This window comes from Rhinopithecus bieti, unplaced genomic scaffold (assembly GCF_001698545.2).
Source record: "Rhinopithecus bieti isolate Rb0 unplaced genomic scaffold, ASM169854v2 scaffold_50350, whole genome shotgun sequence".
Lineage (NCBI taxonomy): Eukaryota > Metazoa > Chordata > Mammalia > Primates > Cercopithecidae > Rhinopithecus > Rhinopithecus bieti.
The window spans coordinates 326,506-343,472 of record NW_016820258.1 but is presented as its reverse complement, the minus strand read 5'-3'; the positions used below and the strand labels follow the sequence as shown (position 1 = coordinate 343,472).

Genomic DNA, 16,967 nt, shown 5'->3' with positions numbered 1-16,967 from the left:
TTTAAGTGTCAGGAAATCTGACTCATTATTTTTTAAGCCTAATGTTTTCAACAGACTTAAAGAAAATATTAACACGTCCTAAAGTATAAAGAAAGCCTTATAGATATAATACCTGTATGTTAAGCCAAATCCTAAAGTAGAAGTTGTTTTCTCAAATTTCCTCCTTTGTATACAGGCCTTGTTTTCTTACACTTTCATAAATCACTACTGGTGAATGTCTCATCCCCTTGTGTCCTAAAAGAGCCCTTGGTTACTGATCTGCGGTATTGATGTAACATTGTAATAATCATTCTGACTAATTCAGTCCCACATAAATTCATCTAGTCACTGCTGTTTGCTAAGAATGTGCTGGGCCCTTAGCGAGGGGATCTAAGATGAATAAGACACACCTCACTCTCAGAGTTATGCTTTATAGAAGGTCACTGCTGATTTATTTGCTGTGGTGTGTACGGGAAAGAAGGCGAGGTGAACAAGCAGCACAGAATTCAGGCCAGTTCGGCACCTCTGTGAAACCTTCAGGGTCGGTGGCCACCATTTCCCCACAGAAGACAACATGAAAAAAATGCAATTTAGAGTCAGGAAGATCTGGGTCTGAATTATGGCTCAAAGGATTTTATAAGTCACTTAAGTGCCATGACATCTGGAAAGCATTTCCAGTGCCTGGCTATGGGAGGTACTCAATAATATTAGTTTAATTCACTGCCCCCTCTTACCTCATCATTCCCATCTCCTGCAAGGCATATCATTAAAGCCTGCCATTGAGTCCCCAGGAGATTATGCAAAAAGCAATTTGTTCATCACCAGATATTTCTTGAGCACCTCCTACATGCTAGGCACTGATCTAGGTGCTAAGAACTCATAGCTTTTGCATTCTAGTATAGGAAAACGGATAAAAACAACACACACACACACACACACACACACACACAGAGATTCATGTAGAAGAAGGTATAAGTAAAGTAAAGCTCTGGAATATTGTTCAAATAGTGAGCTCAGAGAAGATTTGCCTGCAATTTGAGCAGAAACCTGCATAAAGTGAGAAGTCAAGCCATGGGAAGGCCAGGGGACCATTGTCTCAGGAAAAAGAAATGGCTGGGAGAGAAACGAGCCTGATGAGGTCAAGGACCTCATCAAAAGGCATGAAGTCAGGAATGAACGAAGTGAAGGAAGAGTGGGAAACATACGGAGGGAGATGTAGGCGGTGGCCAGACCATGAAGAACTTCCAAGCCAGGGAATGAAGTTGGGATTTCATTTGAAATATGATGGAAATCCACTGGAGCTTTTGTAGCAAAGAATGAAAATGATTGAACATTTTCAGGATCACTCTGACATTGTGTGGAGAGTAGGCTGTAGGGAGCAGAGTAGAGGAAGACAGAGCAGTAAGAAAACATCTCCATCATCTCCACAAGAAGTAATGACAGTGGGAACGCCATGAGTAGAGGAACTTAGGATGTACATTAAAGGGAGAGACAGCAAGCAAGAAAACTTGCTGGTAGACTAATCTAGCAAAGTGTGACGGAAAGAGACCAATCACAGCTGTGGTGTAGGGTCTGAGCAACAGTGTGAGAGTGCTGCTGTTTGGTAAAATGGGGCAGACTGAAGGTAAGTAGGTGGGTTTGGGAGGGAGAGCCAAGAGTTCTGTTTTAGATGTGTTCATGTTGAAGTACTAGTAGATATTCAGGTGGAGATGTCAAGTACACAGTGAATATTTAGGAGAAGCCAGGATTGGTGAGACCAATTAGGGTATCTAAACCTGAGCCTGGAAAAGTGGAGTCACTGTGGATAGTAAGGGAAGAGAGCACTTCAACTGTTAGGAAGAGGACCCAACAAAGAAGGCTAAGAAACTGCAGCCAGAGAGACAGGAAGATAATCAGGCAAGTGAGGTTTCCTGGATGTCAAGTGAACTGTTTTAAGAGAAAGGAGTGATCAACAAACAGATAAGTAACATGAGGGCTGACAATTCTCTACTGCATTAGAAATGTGGAGGTCATTGGTGGAAGAGATCACCGCATTTTAGTATCTTGGTAAGAATGATCCAGTTGAGAGAGAAAAATTTGATGACACAGGAGAGTGAAGACTACTTTGAGTAGAACTGGTATACTCACAAGTGGGAATGGTCTTAACTGGGAACAGGGGCATGTCACCCTTCCTAACTGTGGGGTGTAGGGGTGCCAAAGTTGGGGTGCAAATCCATGAAGATTGATGCAACTGGTGGAAGGATGGTGAGAGGAGTCTCTTTTGTTTATTAGTGAAAGAAGAATGGAGGTCGTCCAAGTGTGAGGAGTGGGGAGGTGATGATGGAGATTGGAAGAAACAGGAAAATATGTGAAAGAGTACTTCTGGAAAGATAGAAGGGGAGTCAAATTGAGAAATACAGTAGGATGACCTGGTAATGCTGAGGGGGCTGCTTGCAATCTGCTGTTGCACATTTAGGTTGGAACAAGCAAGCAAAGATACATGGTTTTCTTCAGCCAGTCCACTGCTCAGATGCAGACGTGAGGTAGGCGGAAAGTTGGATGTACTCAGGAATGGGGCTCTGCCAGATGAATGAGATGAGGGTAGAGAGGAGCAAATACATATGAGTTATTGTAAAAATATCTGAAAGCAGGGCTTCCCTGCGGATAGAAAGTAACACCTTCCTATACAAAAGAGAACACTCATGATAGTCTTTGATAAATTACTGGAGACAAAAAACAGGTTATAGAGTTACTTCTTTTCTTATATTGTTACCAAAAACATGAACTACACTTTTACACTAGATTTATCTTCTTTTATTCAAGTGACATAGCTGTTTCTTTCACATCCTCTCCTTAATCAGCTTTATCTTTGTTCCTCGTGTGTCTGAATGTAATAAATTCTTTGAACCATACACTTCAGGTAACATGTTCTTAGTTAATGTACTCTCAATAATTCCCAGGATGGTTCAGAAAGGTTGGCGAACTATGGTTGGGTTGTCAACTGTGACAGATTTCAGCATAATTTATAGCAGTGAAAACATGCAGTTCTTTGCAGTTCCATCCCACAGAATCCATTCCAGCACAATAAAAGTCCCTCAGGCTTTTAGAGGAGCATGTCCATGCAATTGCCTGCTGGCTAAGAAATCATATTCCTCACCTTGATCTTCCTCTTCAAATCAGATCTCAAAAACACACCTGCTGTTGGGCCCTGGGTATTTGATTTGACCTCAAATACTTTTCCTTCTTATATCTCCCAGCCAATAGTTCTCTCAGTCTTAAAATCTTTAAGCAGGACTAGGCTTCATTATCACTTCTAGAACTCCCTATTAAAGTTCAAGAAACTTCCAGTTTTCTAATAAAAGTAACTATTTAATACTGCCAAAACCATGATTATATATTTCTTGCTTTTCTTTCACATTTCTGACTGAAAAATAACAATTGTTCTCTGACAGTTTATTTCATAGTAGGATCATACTCTGGCCATGTTATGAAATTTCCCCAGCAGCAACTGAGACCATTTACTGAGAATGATACTCTGTGCTGGAAAACCTGTTAGAAGGTAACAAAAATGTCATACTCCAGCCACCTATGCCATGAAGCACCTTCTTACTTCTCAGGATGACCTAACAGAAGAATAAAAAAGGAAAATAATCTTTGTTCACTATTTATAGAGGACCATGCATTTTTCATGTTATTTCACTTAATTCTTAGTTTTAAGGTTATTTATTTTCCTCACTAGTGAAGAGGCTGATGCTATTGAGGTTAAGTAAATTGCCCAAAAAGGTTAATGGGACTAGTAAGTGACAGAGTCAGAATCTGAACTCAGGACTCTCTGATTCTGTTTATTTGTTTTCCATTTTACCACCTTGCTTTACCAAGCTCTCAGTAGAAATATGATTAAGGAACTGTCCTTGAAACTTTACTCTTTTGTTGTGTTTATGTTAATGCAGAATTAGAAATATTAATCCATTTTCTCTTTATAGGGAATAAATGGAAAAGATGGAATACCAGGTGCTCAGGTATGGGAAATATAATTTAAAATAAAAATTATAATGGATACTGCATCCAGAATACCTACCAACATTTAGATCAATCCGACTGATGAAAAATCTTGGCAAGCAGTGATTTTCATGTTGGTATCTCTTTTTCAGGGCATCATGGGTAAGCCTGGAGACAGAGGCCCCAAAGGAGAACGTGTATGTATATTACTATTGTGATTTTTATTCAAGTCTGTTACAACTGTCCCATCATTTGAGTTACACAATTATGTGTGTAGACCCCTGCAAATCACCAAATCTATAAAGGCTAGTGTGTAGGTGATCCAAGATCTCTACTAGATATTAAATATGACAAAGGACTCAGAGCAAGTTATATGGTTACATCTATGTAGTTGGCCTTTATACACAGCCAAGTATACTTTGCTATTTAAATTAGGAAAGCTTTAATATCCTCCTGTCTCAGACATATATCTCTACTATAACCATCACCCATATTCTTTTTATCTAGAGTAAGGTTTCTCAACCTCAGCACTGTGATTATTCAGGGGCAGATAATTGTTGTGGTTGGCTCTTTTGGCATTGTAAAATGCTTAGCAGCATCCATGGCCTTCATCCACTAGATGCAGTAGCACCACCATCCCTCCAATTGTGACAACCAAAAGTGTCTCCGGACATCACCAAATGCCTCCTGGGAAGCAAAATCACTGCAACTGAGAGCTGCTGACATACAGAAAAACTAAGCAGAGTAAAGAAGGTGGTGTGAGGGATTAGAGAAATGGAAAGGGTAACTGAAAGTATAGTGAAGTTACTAGTAATGCCAATTATGTTATATGTTTTTGTGTTGTTTGGAGCGTTAATGTCATTATTGCAATTTCTCTTTATTTCCTTTAATGAACCTCAACATTTTCTAGTAGAATTAATTTCTACGAGAATTAACTTCTACTACAATTAATTTCCACTAGAATTAATAGAATTAATTTCTAGTAGAGTCATGCCACTGCAAGAAGTTACTCAAACATTGTTACTCAGTGTAATTCTATTAAGGGTTGCTATTGTATGTGAGTGTGGGCACATATGTTTGTATACTGGTGTATAATTTGCTAACTTTTATTTATTATTATACAAGTCATCCATAATAACTGAAGGAAATGTGAAAATATAGATGATGTAAATTTAAAAGGAAATTTTAAAAATCTACCTTATCCCACTACACAGAGATAAGCCCTATGATATTTGGACGTATTTCCATCTCTCTCACTCTAATACATAATATACACATATATTTATATGTATTAATATAAACATATACTTTTCCAAAAAGGAGCTTATGCTGTCTTGTAAGTGACTTTTTTCACCTAATAATATATATTATGTTGTCTTGTCTGTAAATATAAATCTGTATCTGCCTTTTAATTGCTATATGTTATTCTACTCTTTGACTATACCTTATTTCACTTACCTAGTCTGCTGGACATTTGGATTCCTTCTAGTTGTCATAATAATAAACATCACTACAACAAACATCTTTGTACCTAACTTATAAAATAATTTTAATATGTTGAAGATTGCATTTATCTTGCACATGATCAGAATATTAATCATTGATCAAAGTGTGCTAATATTTTTTCTAGTCATCTCAGAAATGTCTCCAAGTGTGAGCTGGAGTGAGACCTGTATGCAGATATATTTTTATAACTAAGACAGTAACACTGATACTGGGCCCAACTGCTTTTATTTCTTTCTACATGGCTTCTTTCTATATCAGATTCTATGATTACATAAATCTCTGTAACTGTTCATTTATTTTTATTTTTTAAGTCAAGAGAAATAGAGTTCGGCCTTCTGCAGAGTAGTCGCAGTTAAAAGAATGCTATAATGAGATATAGGGCAGCTTCAAGCATCATTCCATCATATTTGGTGTGAGGATCATCTCCTGGAGTTATGCAACTGAATATTTGAAAATTTATTACTGAAGCAACTGCCATGATCTCTCTCTCTCTCTCTCTCTCTCTCTCTCTCTCTCATTCTCTCTTGCACAAACACATACAGTAGTAGACACATTCCAGGATAAAAAACAGCATCAAGCAAGCTTCATATCAGATTTAGGCACATCTAATATAACATTTTACTAATTAATTATGACATCTTGTTCAACTGATTCTTGTTTTTTGTTTTGTTTTTTTTAAGACAGAGTTTTGCTCTTGTTGCCCAGGCTGGAGTGCAATGGTGTGATCTCGGCTCACCGCAACCTCCACCTCCTGGGTTCAAGCGATTCTCCTGCCTCAGCCTCCTGAGTAGCTGGGATTACAGACATGTGCCACCATACCCGGCTAATTTTTTTGTATTTTTAGTAGAGACGAGATTTCTCCATGTTGGTCAGGCTGGTCTCGAACTCCCGACCTCAGGTGATTTGCCCGCCTCAGCCTCCCAAAGTGCTGTGATCACAGGCGTGAGCCACCGTGCCCAGCCCAACTGATTCTTCTATAGTTCATTTATACTATCAAGTAAATGATCTCAGTGACATCCTCCCCCCAGTCACCTGCTGTGATCTTTTCAATGGCTCTCCCTTCTCACCTTCCTGTGGGTATATATTTAGGGCACAGGGATCACACTCACGTGCACACACACACAAACATGCACACACATGCACATGCATACAAGTGTAAAGCACAAATACAGAAAACAAACCTGAAGAGTCTAATAAAGACCAAAGAAACGGGAAAGCCACGGGTGAGGAGAGCACATGATTTAGGAGAGATTTTGAGTGTCCTGAAGTTTTTTTAAGTGAAAAGTCTCAGTAATGAGATCCTCTTGGCAATCTTCCTTTATCATTGCAAAGGAGACCCAGACCTCAAGTGATAGCTGGTATTGACTCTCAAAACTGCCATCATCCTAGATGGGCAACCAAGTACAACTAACATTCTCACTATCTTTTATATATTAAGTACTGCCAAGGTGCCAGGCATTGTTCTGAGTACTTTACTTGGGTGATTTCATTTAGTTCTGAAAATAGCCCTATTTAATGGATACTATTAATATGCCCCTTTGTAGGAGGGGAGGCTAGGACACAGAGAGTTTAAGTTATTTATCCAAGGCCCAACAGCTAATAACTGCCAGTATGAATCCAGAACTTTTGCTCTCAACTATAGCTGATGCTAGAAGAGATTATTCTTTATTATTATTTTTTCCTTAACAGGGTGATCAGGGGATTCCAGGAGACAGAGGCCCACAAGGTGAACGGGGAAAACCAGGCCTTACAGGCATGAAGGGGGCCATCGGTCCTATCGGTCCACCAGGAAACAAGGGCTCAATGGGATCCCCTGGCCACCAAGGCCCTCCAGGCTCTCCTGGCATCCCTGGCATTCCGGTAAGTAGTGCTAAGAGCTTCAGGGCTCCTGACTTGTACCGACCATGTATCCCTTTTACAATACCAGATATAAAGCAAAACTGAGTTTTCACACAATTTTCATACTTTATCTCGGCCACTCTCCTGAAACTCTACTTCAATCTTCAATAAAGCCTGTGTAACTTCAGCTCTCGGTGTTGTGTCAGTAATTGGTATTAGATGCATTAACTAATGTTCATTAATGAAATAGAGCATTCTTGGAATTATTCTGTCCTACAGGAATCATCACTTTATAAGCCCGTCACATTGGATTGTTTTTACTTTTATTTTTTGGCTTTCTAAGTCAGTTTGTTGTTACAAATGAACTAGCACCATTGTGTTAGGGAACCCCACAACAATATTGTTATCAAATATCACACAGACAGGATAGAGGAATTTTCAGTGAAGAGTGATGAGGAACCTACCCAGGAATGTTTATAAATTAAGGCTCACTATCTAATTAGGCTCTGCTTCATTCTTAAATTCATATTGCGTGGCGATTTTCCATAGAGCTTCGAACTCTCTCATCTGACCATCTTCTGTTAGGGTCTTTGTTCATGTATATATCTCAAAGTGGATAGTTGGCAGTGGGGCTTATTGCCTTTGTCACAACCTCCAATCTTCAACATATTGTCTTTAATGCCACACATACACTCCTGGATAATAATCACCAACTATAAAGAGTAATAAAATACTTTGAAATTCTAACCATCAAGAAAAAAAAATAACTCTTTTAAAAATATCAAGGTACTATAATATAACATCACTGTTATAAATGTTAGATTCTTTGTCAAATGCATGTGGATTTACTTCAACAGGTGGAAAATTCAGCTGACATTATTTGCCTGCTTCCTTTTACCAGATCCTAATTAAGAAAAGAAAATTACTTAATACCTATATACTTGCAATGTGCAAGTTACAGAATAAACTTTATGATGAAATGGGTAAAGCTTGCTTTTATCCCATGAATACAACATTTTTGAAAATAATCCAGCATACTTGCAGTTCTGTTCCAGGTTGTCTTCCATTGAAAATACATTGTATCAGTTAGACATTGACTTTGCCATCCAGGGATTGGTTAGAAGTTAAATTGTGGTTAGACTACTAACATCATGATTACACTTTTTAGATTATTTAACCTTATAAAATGAAGTAATAGGAATGTCTTTCCTAACTGTATAAAGTAATGTGTCTCCATTTAATAGGAAACCTGTTGATACCGCTGATTATGATTCCAGCCCATAGCTTTTAAAGCAATTATGCACTTCAGCTTCTTCCCAGAATTTGGTCAAAGCAACACATATTTATTGCCCAATATAGTCAACTGCCAAAAGCATTTTTCTTGATAAATGGATCTCTACAGAAGTTCCAACCCAATATTTCTATTCTTTATTCATTTGTGCTATGCTCTATTTTAACAGACCTTTTTTTTTTCCTTCTTCAGGCTGATGCAGTTTCATTTGAAGAAATAAAGAAGTATATTAATCAAGAGGTCCTAAGGATTTTTGAAGGTTAGATTTTCTTAATAACATTTTGAATTTTTCACTGATTCCCACCTCCCATCTACCATGGGGAATCCCTCCAGCAACAGTCTCGAAAGATAGCCATGCCACAAAAACCTTAAGGGGCAGCCCATTTTATAATAGGACAGCTGTTTGATGAAAATTGTTCTTTACACAAAGTTAACTTTTGCCTCCCTGGAATTTCCTTTCATTATACCTGCTCTGTAAAACAACACAGGTAAAGTACTTGCTTGTACTCACGACAGCCCTTTGAGTATTTTTCAATATCCCTCATACTTATCCTTAGTTTTCTCTTTTATGGAGTAATGTGTCTAGCTCCTCCACTATTATCACCCCTGGGAAACGTTTAATTTATAAATGACTCTCATTTACCAAGGAATATTTTGACCAATGCAGAGTAGTGTCTTTTTATTTAGACCAAAATCAGCAAACTGAACCCCCTAGCCAAAGCCATTGCCACCTGCTTTGTACAGCCTACAAACTGAGAATGCTTTTGCTTTTGGTGGGGAGCGGTGGGAATGAGTTATATTTTAAATGGTTTTAAAATCAAAAGAATATTTCGTGATACGTGAAAATTATCTGAAATTTGAATTTGTTTCCATAAATAAAGTATGCACATTCCTTTACCTCTTTTCTCTGGCTGTTATCCCACTACAGCAACAGGACTGAGCAATTGTGACAATATGGTCCATAAAGGCTTAAATATTTACTATCTGGCCCTTACAGAGAAAGTTCTGACCCCTGCTCTAGATACTTCAATAATCCATCCTAAGATGTATTGGTTTTTTGAAAAAGGCATCTGTATTATTCTGTTGATGCATTTTGAGTTTTCAGTTAACTAACAGCCCTGGATCTTCCTTGTTAAAATATTTTTAAATGAGGTGTTTATCATTATGGACTGTGTGTTTATTTTTTAAATCTAAGTGTGTGATCTTATGTTTCCTCTTATTAATTTCAAATCATTTGTGTTCATATCTTGTTCCAACCTGAAGATGTCTTTTGGAATGTTGTCTCTTGTAGAGCAGGTTGGCTGATGCTACAACTTTGTGTCATGCTAAATTTCATAAGCACGCCATCATTCTAGTTGTTGATAGAAATGTTGACTAAAAAAGCCAAGAGTCAAGGATTAGGTCTTTCTAAATGCCACAGGATTCTTTCTGTCCACTTGTAAATCATCTTCTAATCTATTATTTAGTGAGCTCTGAATCCATTTCGTTGTCCTAAAACTCACCCTACATTTCTTTGTCTATTTGCAAGGAATTGACAGTATCATGTGATTTTGACAAATGGTTTGCTAAAATCAAAGTCACTCTTCTGAACTGTAAGATTTAACAAATAAATCCATGTTAGCTCTCATGGTTCTTACTTCCTTTGCTTAGCATCCACAAGCCAAAAATAGATTGTTGAATTTTTTAAGGAATGAGATTATAAGATGCCCCAAGTCGATCTTGAGTCCATTGCTTCAAACATGGAATCAGCTCTTCTCCAAGGAGTCTTGATTATTTTAAATAATAATTAGCAGTAGAGACTGAAATCTTGGTGCTTGGATGCACATTATTTTGTTTTATATGATAACTGGAAATCCAGTAGTGTAACACTGGGACTTATAGCTACTTTAATGACAAAACAGAAAAAAAATTTTTGTTGTTGTTGTTTGTTTGTTTTTTGAGATGGAGTCTCATTCTGTCACCCAGGCTGGAGTGCATTGACGCGATCTCGGCCCACTTCAACCTCTGCCTCCTGGGTTCAAGCGATTCTCCTGCCTCAGCCTCCTGAATAGCTGGGATTACAGGCACCCGCCACCAAACCCGGCTAATTTTTGTATTTTTAGTAGAGATGGGGTTTCACCATGTTGGCAAAAAATGTTTTTTAAAGGTCATGAATTTATGCTGTTGATTTTAATTTATCTTGATCTTTACTAAGTATCTTTATCGTGCTCTAATATGACAGTTTAACTAGTACATGTGTCCGCTCTTTTGTTGACCTACCAGTAATTTTAATATTGCCCTTACATTTGGAAGTCTTTTCTCCCTTCCTTCCTTCCTTTCTTTCTCTTTCCATCTCTTTCTTTCTTTTCTTTCTTTCTCTTTCTCTCTTTCCTTCCTTCCTTCCTTCCTTCCTCCTTCCTCCCTCCCTCCCTCTCTCTTTCTTCCTTCTTTCTTTCTTTCTTTCTTTCTTTCTTTCTTTCTTTCTTTCTTTCTTTCTTTCTTTCCTTCTTTCTTTCCTTTTACCCTTGAATCAAACATTATGGACTACACTCTAAACTTTGCGATCCAAACACTCATTTCCCCCTCAGTAAGTTTGAAAAAAGACAACTGTTTGAAAAAAGACATCTCAGGCTCTTCAGGGGAATACTGAAGAACATACTCATGGCTACATAATTTGCAGTGTTCAGTGCACAATGAAGTGCTGGTGCACTTGTTAAAAAATGATTAAGAATTTTAAGACAGCAATAGTAAAGCCATAAACTAAACATGGGGCCCTATGTGACTGCATAGGTAGCGTGTCCATGAAAGGCAGTCCTGGGGAGAAGACATCTAGGATCTCAGATAGTATCCATGCATTTAGTTGACCTCAACCATGAAAAGAGAAATGCCAGCATATATGTGTTTTTGAATTGCAATCTAAAGTTTTCTTTTAACTCTTAATCTCTATGGGCTCTAGTGTCTTTATTTATCTTTTATCTCAGGGAGCTTTAATCCTGAACTTCAATCTCTTAAGAGGCTTTAGATAAAATCATATATTTAATAGTCAGTAATTAACCCATCTTTTTGGAAGCTGATTAAGAATGTCAGAAAATATAACCAAGCATTTTCAGGGAAAAAAAAAAGTGACATGTTGAGATATAGAAAGTGTTCGTTTTACAAGTCCATCAGACATTGGATGAAGGTGTGGCCCCTGGCAGCCTGCCCTGTGCATTCAGCAGAAGAGACACTTCTACTTCCTCCTGGGGAAGGCTCCGTGCTGCCCACTCCCAGGCCATTCTGTGGCTCCTCTCAAGAAGGGCTATCAGTCTTCTGAGGAGGCAGGTCAGGGGAGTTGGGCCACTCTCCATCTGTCTTGGGGCAGGCTCACCAGGCTTCTGCTTTCTGAGAAGCTCCTCCTCTGAGTCTGAATCTTTCCTCTCTGAGTTCCTGCCCCTCATTCCTCTGTCAGAGCCCACCTGCCTGGAAGCTGACAGGTGCAGAGTCCTCCCCAGGTCTCTGGCTTCACACCCATCTCTCCTACTGCCTCTCTGTCTCTTCCAGCCCGGCCAGGTCCAGGCGAGTGGCTGGACCCCCACCAGAGCTAGTACTCCCTCAGAAACCACAGGTGTCTTAGCCTCAAGACAATATTTTAAAGTGACCCATAAGGAAACTATTTTCTGAGACTTCTAAACTCTGAGACTCCATGTGTGATATCCCTCTCCTTTTATCTCTCCTGACACTAGTCCAGCAAAACTGTCTTCTCCCAAACAAAACTGTGCCTGACACCCAGAATTTAGTTATTTAGCATTTAAGTTAATTTGTCCCAAGATCATTTCTATTTACTCCATTTAATTTTCCACTTAGAAATCACCTTTTCCATGGCATCTGAACACCATTTACAAAAAAGAAAAAAGAAAACTCCATTTTCACAAATCATAGAGCCCCAAGGTCACAGTTACTGCTTTCAGAAAGCTTTTTCTCTAAAAGCAAAGATTAATTTTCACATGTTAAAACAGTTACAGTTAAGTAGTACAGACAGCTAACTGCTACACTTAAGTAGCACCCGTATCCCTCCCTTTTTCTTAGTGGTTTGACAAGAGACAGTGTCAATAACAGCTAATGCTATCTCTGCTCCATGCACCCCTGCACATCTGCAGCCTCGAGAGCCATTCTCTCCAAGCGGCAAGTCGCAGACTGTCAGCACGGGCTTGAGGGAGTCCTTGGAAGATCCTGCTCTCCAACTTTATCATCCCAAGTATCCAGATTACACCCTCTAGTGAAACCCTAGACCAGGAAGACCCAAACTTTGAACACTCCTCTTGTGGCTTTTTAACCCCCTTTGGGGCTTCCCAGGTGACTCCACTGATACAACACCCTACAAATCTCACACCTTGAGCTATTTTCCAGACCACCTAACCTCCCTTCAACATCCTGGTGCCCCTTCCCAAACCTAACTGTGGCAGAAAGAGGTGTCTTTTCACCAATCCCATGTCTAGGTTCCAGACTGATCACTATGCACAAATATATATCCTTTCCGAAGTTCAATTAAATTCCCAATTTCATTGTCCAACAAGTCAAGTCCTTTTGCTAGTAAAGTGACCACACAGGACAAGGACAGATATCATCCATGTGTCTCAGCTTTAGGAGGGCTTTCCAGCTGCCAGTGATGCTGCCCACACAAAGAAGGGTCTTGCCAGATCTGAGAAGTTTAATTCTTGCTATTACACTGTCCTATTATGTTTGGGAATTTACATCAACATGCAGGAAAAATTTACCAACCTATGCAGAAATGTGTACTAACATCTGGCTCTCTCGGTTCTTGAGTCAGACATGGGGCCAACAAGCCCACACCTCCAGCTGTGGGAGAAAAGAAAGATTAAAGCTAAGTATTCCTGAACAATGTTTCTGCCTCCAGATTTTCAGTGTTCAGAAAATCCCCTTACCTATGTTTTCTTGATTTTTCATACATATATTTCATATATATATAATGCATATATGTATGAATGTGTGTAAATATGTGTGATCCTGTTTTCTTATTCCAAGGTTGTAACATCTTTTCTTACCTCTCTACAACTAAGATATTCATTTATATATACATATTTGTATATGTACTTATTTATATACATATCATCTGATAAATATACATCATTGATGATATATATATATATATATATATATATATATATATATAAAGAGTTAAAAAACATATTTTCCACCACATAGTCTCCATTTCTTCCAATTTGCTTCTTTCTGTTTTTTTGGTTGCAACTCTGTTGTTCAGTTTATAGGATTTCCTCAGTGTCCAGTAATCGTTGGATGTCTGCATACGTAAGAGCAGGGTTTTAAAAACCGATTGAAAGCTGTGAGTGAACAGTGGGGCTTGCCAACCTCGAGTTTCACTCAGGGTAGCCCAGTTGGACTTTTTAAGTGAAGGACCCTTAATTTCAGTGTCTTTAACTCTTTCCTCTCAGTCTGGTCAGATTCCCCCACGGAGACATTCCACTTCCTGCCTGGCTGCGAGCTCAGCTGCTTCAGATTTTCAATTTGGAAGCCTGAGTCTCAATGGAGCCTGGGCTCCTCAGTGCAGAGGCAGACTACTACCCTTTTCAGATAATAATAAACCTTCAGTATCTTGCTAGGGATGGGGACAGGCACCTGCCCAGTTTTATAGAGAAAGGAATTTCAACAACTACTAAAACAGGCTTTCAATCCGTGCTCCTTATTTTAGTTCCCCTCTTTCACCCCCACTTCCAGAGGTAACTTGTACTGCCAATTCTAAGCCTTCTGAGGATTTTGTAGTTTAGATCAAGTTATTCCTCTACTTCTAGTCTAAGAGTTAGTTGTCTTGAGTTTGCTAAGTAATGTATCACTCAACCATCTGGTTCTCAACTTCCAAAATGTGCTGCTATTGTCTCCTTTCATATGCTCCCCCATTCTTGTCTGTTTATGCCTTTAAGAGGATTGTTTTGCTAGGATTCAGGAGGTAGTTAAAGCAGATCTATGTGTTTAATCCACCATCTTTACCCATGATAGTTCAAAGCAACATACTCATAAAGGTGGCGAATGATTCAGACAGAGACAAATGAAATAGTAACCACCTTTGGGTCATAATGAACCACAAAATAAATATGAATCCACCAAATGATACTGTTGAATTAACAGTTAAAATGAAAATTATAAAATATCACAGGAAATTACTCTTCTGATATTTTGCCCTTTAGGAGAGAACTGTATTTAATTTTGATTTCCACATTTAGAAGACATTTATGGAAAAGCCCTCAAATAATGGAACCAAAAAGAGATTTACAAAATAGATTGTGAAGCCTATGAGTAAAAGTTATTTAACCTGAATGCTGATATGTAACAATATGACTGACTTCCCAAGGGAAATACTCATTAACTGCTCTCTGTTTCCATAATGGGGTAGCAAAATGAAATAAATTGAAGTTATAGCAAGAAAATGGATAATCAGACATTTCCATGGGCATTCGGAGAAGATTAATTTCTGTCTTTGAAATATTTACAAATTTTATCTGTGAAATAGTAGACACGGGCCAGATGACATGTGTGTGTTCCTTCCTCCTCTAAAACACGTAGTTTATCATCACATTAATATTAATGTTTATATTATAGTAAGGAGCCCATTCTCCAAAGAAGCCAAGCTTTGGTCTCATTTGTTAGAGTGACTGCTGTGGCTTTGCCTTGGCAGATGGCAAATGTGTGTTTGGTTTATGCATGCTTATATCTGAACTCTTCAATTTCCTGCCTCATTAGAAAGCATAGCCAAAAACAGTTTAATTGACTGAAGATCCCTGAAAACAGAGGAAAAGCAATTAAGAATAAAGGCCTTTACAATTCATTTGGATGCTCTGAAACATATTATTGTCAATTATAGAGCATTAGGGTAGGGTTCAGAAGAGGTAATTACCCTTATGCTAAATGACTGTTTCTGAGTGTATCTCAAAGCCAGATAATTTACAGCTAGAAGTAGTAAAAATAATTTTCTGTTTTGCTAAAATATTAAAACCACCAAAGTACTTCTAAATTCAATTCATGTATTAAAGAAGAAAAATTAGTACTGTGAATATTTGTGTTTCAACATTGAAGATATTTAAAGAGACATGTTTCAAATTAAGAAAAATTGTACTGAAATACATCTCTCCTTTGAAGTGCAGAACAACAAATATTATGCAGTTTCAAACTGTGATTATTGAATTTCATATTTATTAGAAGGCCCCAAGTTCGTAATTTGATGTAATAAAGATATTATATGTACATTCAATATGATGATTTGTAAAACTAAAACTATATATTAATTACCTATTTGTTTTATCTATTAGTTACTAGAATAAGATGTATTAATATCAACCAAACATCCCAGGTAGATAGTGAGGTAGTAATACTGGAGGGCAGGTGATTTCATATCACTCCTTGGGACCAGCATCCATTAGATCCCTGTTGGCCTCCCATTCATCCTTCAGTCTACAGTCAGAGATTCTAGTCCTGTGCAGGTTGTGGTATGTTTCCATTCTGCTTGCTTTGTGACATGAGAATGTGAATGTAGGTGATTGCTTTTTGGATAATGACAGTCAATGCTTTATATCTATTGGGGCTTTTCCCTTAATAATTCTATATGAAAAAATAATTCTTTTTCTTTCTTAACCAGTATGGGCCTACACTGTTTTTAGAGGATTGTTTTAATTGAAAACTCATGGGAAAACAGATTTTCCTCAGAAGTAATTTACTCTTTATTTTAAAATTTACATAAAATAAAAGATACATATCTGTTTAAGTATGCCTTTGCAATTCAATTAAATCAACTAAACTGAGTGAAAAGACTGGAGAACGTGGAAGTAACTCTTTACAAGATCTATATGATTTGGGCTTTGTGTTTTCTAACCGACGGCTATAGTTTCTACTATGTTGTCTGTCATTTGGTCTTTGCTTACAAAATAAATACTAATTTCCTCAGTAAAAAAAAACTTTTCTGGAAGATTTGTCTGCAGCAAACTCAGAGTGAAGTTTTTAAATTAAATATTCATTTCTTACGACACACATGTATCTTTGAAAAACTACGTGTAAATTATTTCAAAATAAAACCATTTAAATTGCTAAGAGATTTTGAAGAAGTTATGCAAAAGAAAAGAAAAAACAATGTGGTTAACTTCTTATCATGGCAAGGATAGCGCCTCCTCAAGTTTTCTGTTTGAAATCTAGTTGTTCATATATTAGATTTTTTTAATGTGAGGTATTCCAAATATAAACAAACCAAGCAATTTTAAGAAAGACTCCAATGATAGATCATATTTATAATGGCCCTGGAATGAGTTAATGATTTTACCAAAATTAATTTTATATAGTAGTAAAATATTCTATATGCTTTTTTTTTTAGTTATCTGTTGCTGCATAAGAAAAT

The 16,967-nt window shown here is 37.7% G+C and overlaps 1 protein-coding gene across 1 annotated transcript in view; it reads left to right on the top strand.

The window, feature by feature from the left end:
• COL19A1 (collagen type XIX alpha 1 chain) overlaps positions 1-16,967 on the top strand; it is a 342,793-nt gene that overhangs the window by 314,582 nt on the left and 11,244 nt on the right. The window contains 4 exon segments of the mRNA XM_017859765.1: positions 3,942-3,977; positions 4,110-4,154; positions 7,153-7,323; positions 8,786-8,852. Coding sequence (XP_017715254.1) covers positions 3,942-3,977; positions 4,110-4,154; positions 7,153-7,323; positions 8,786-8,852 — 319 coding nt within the window.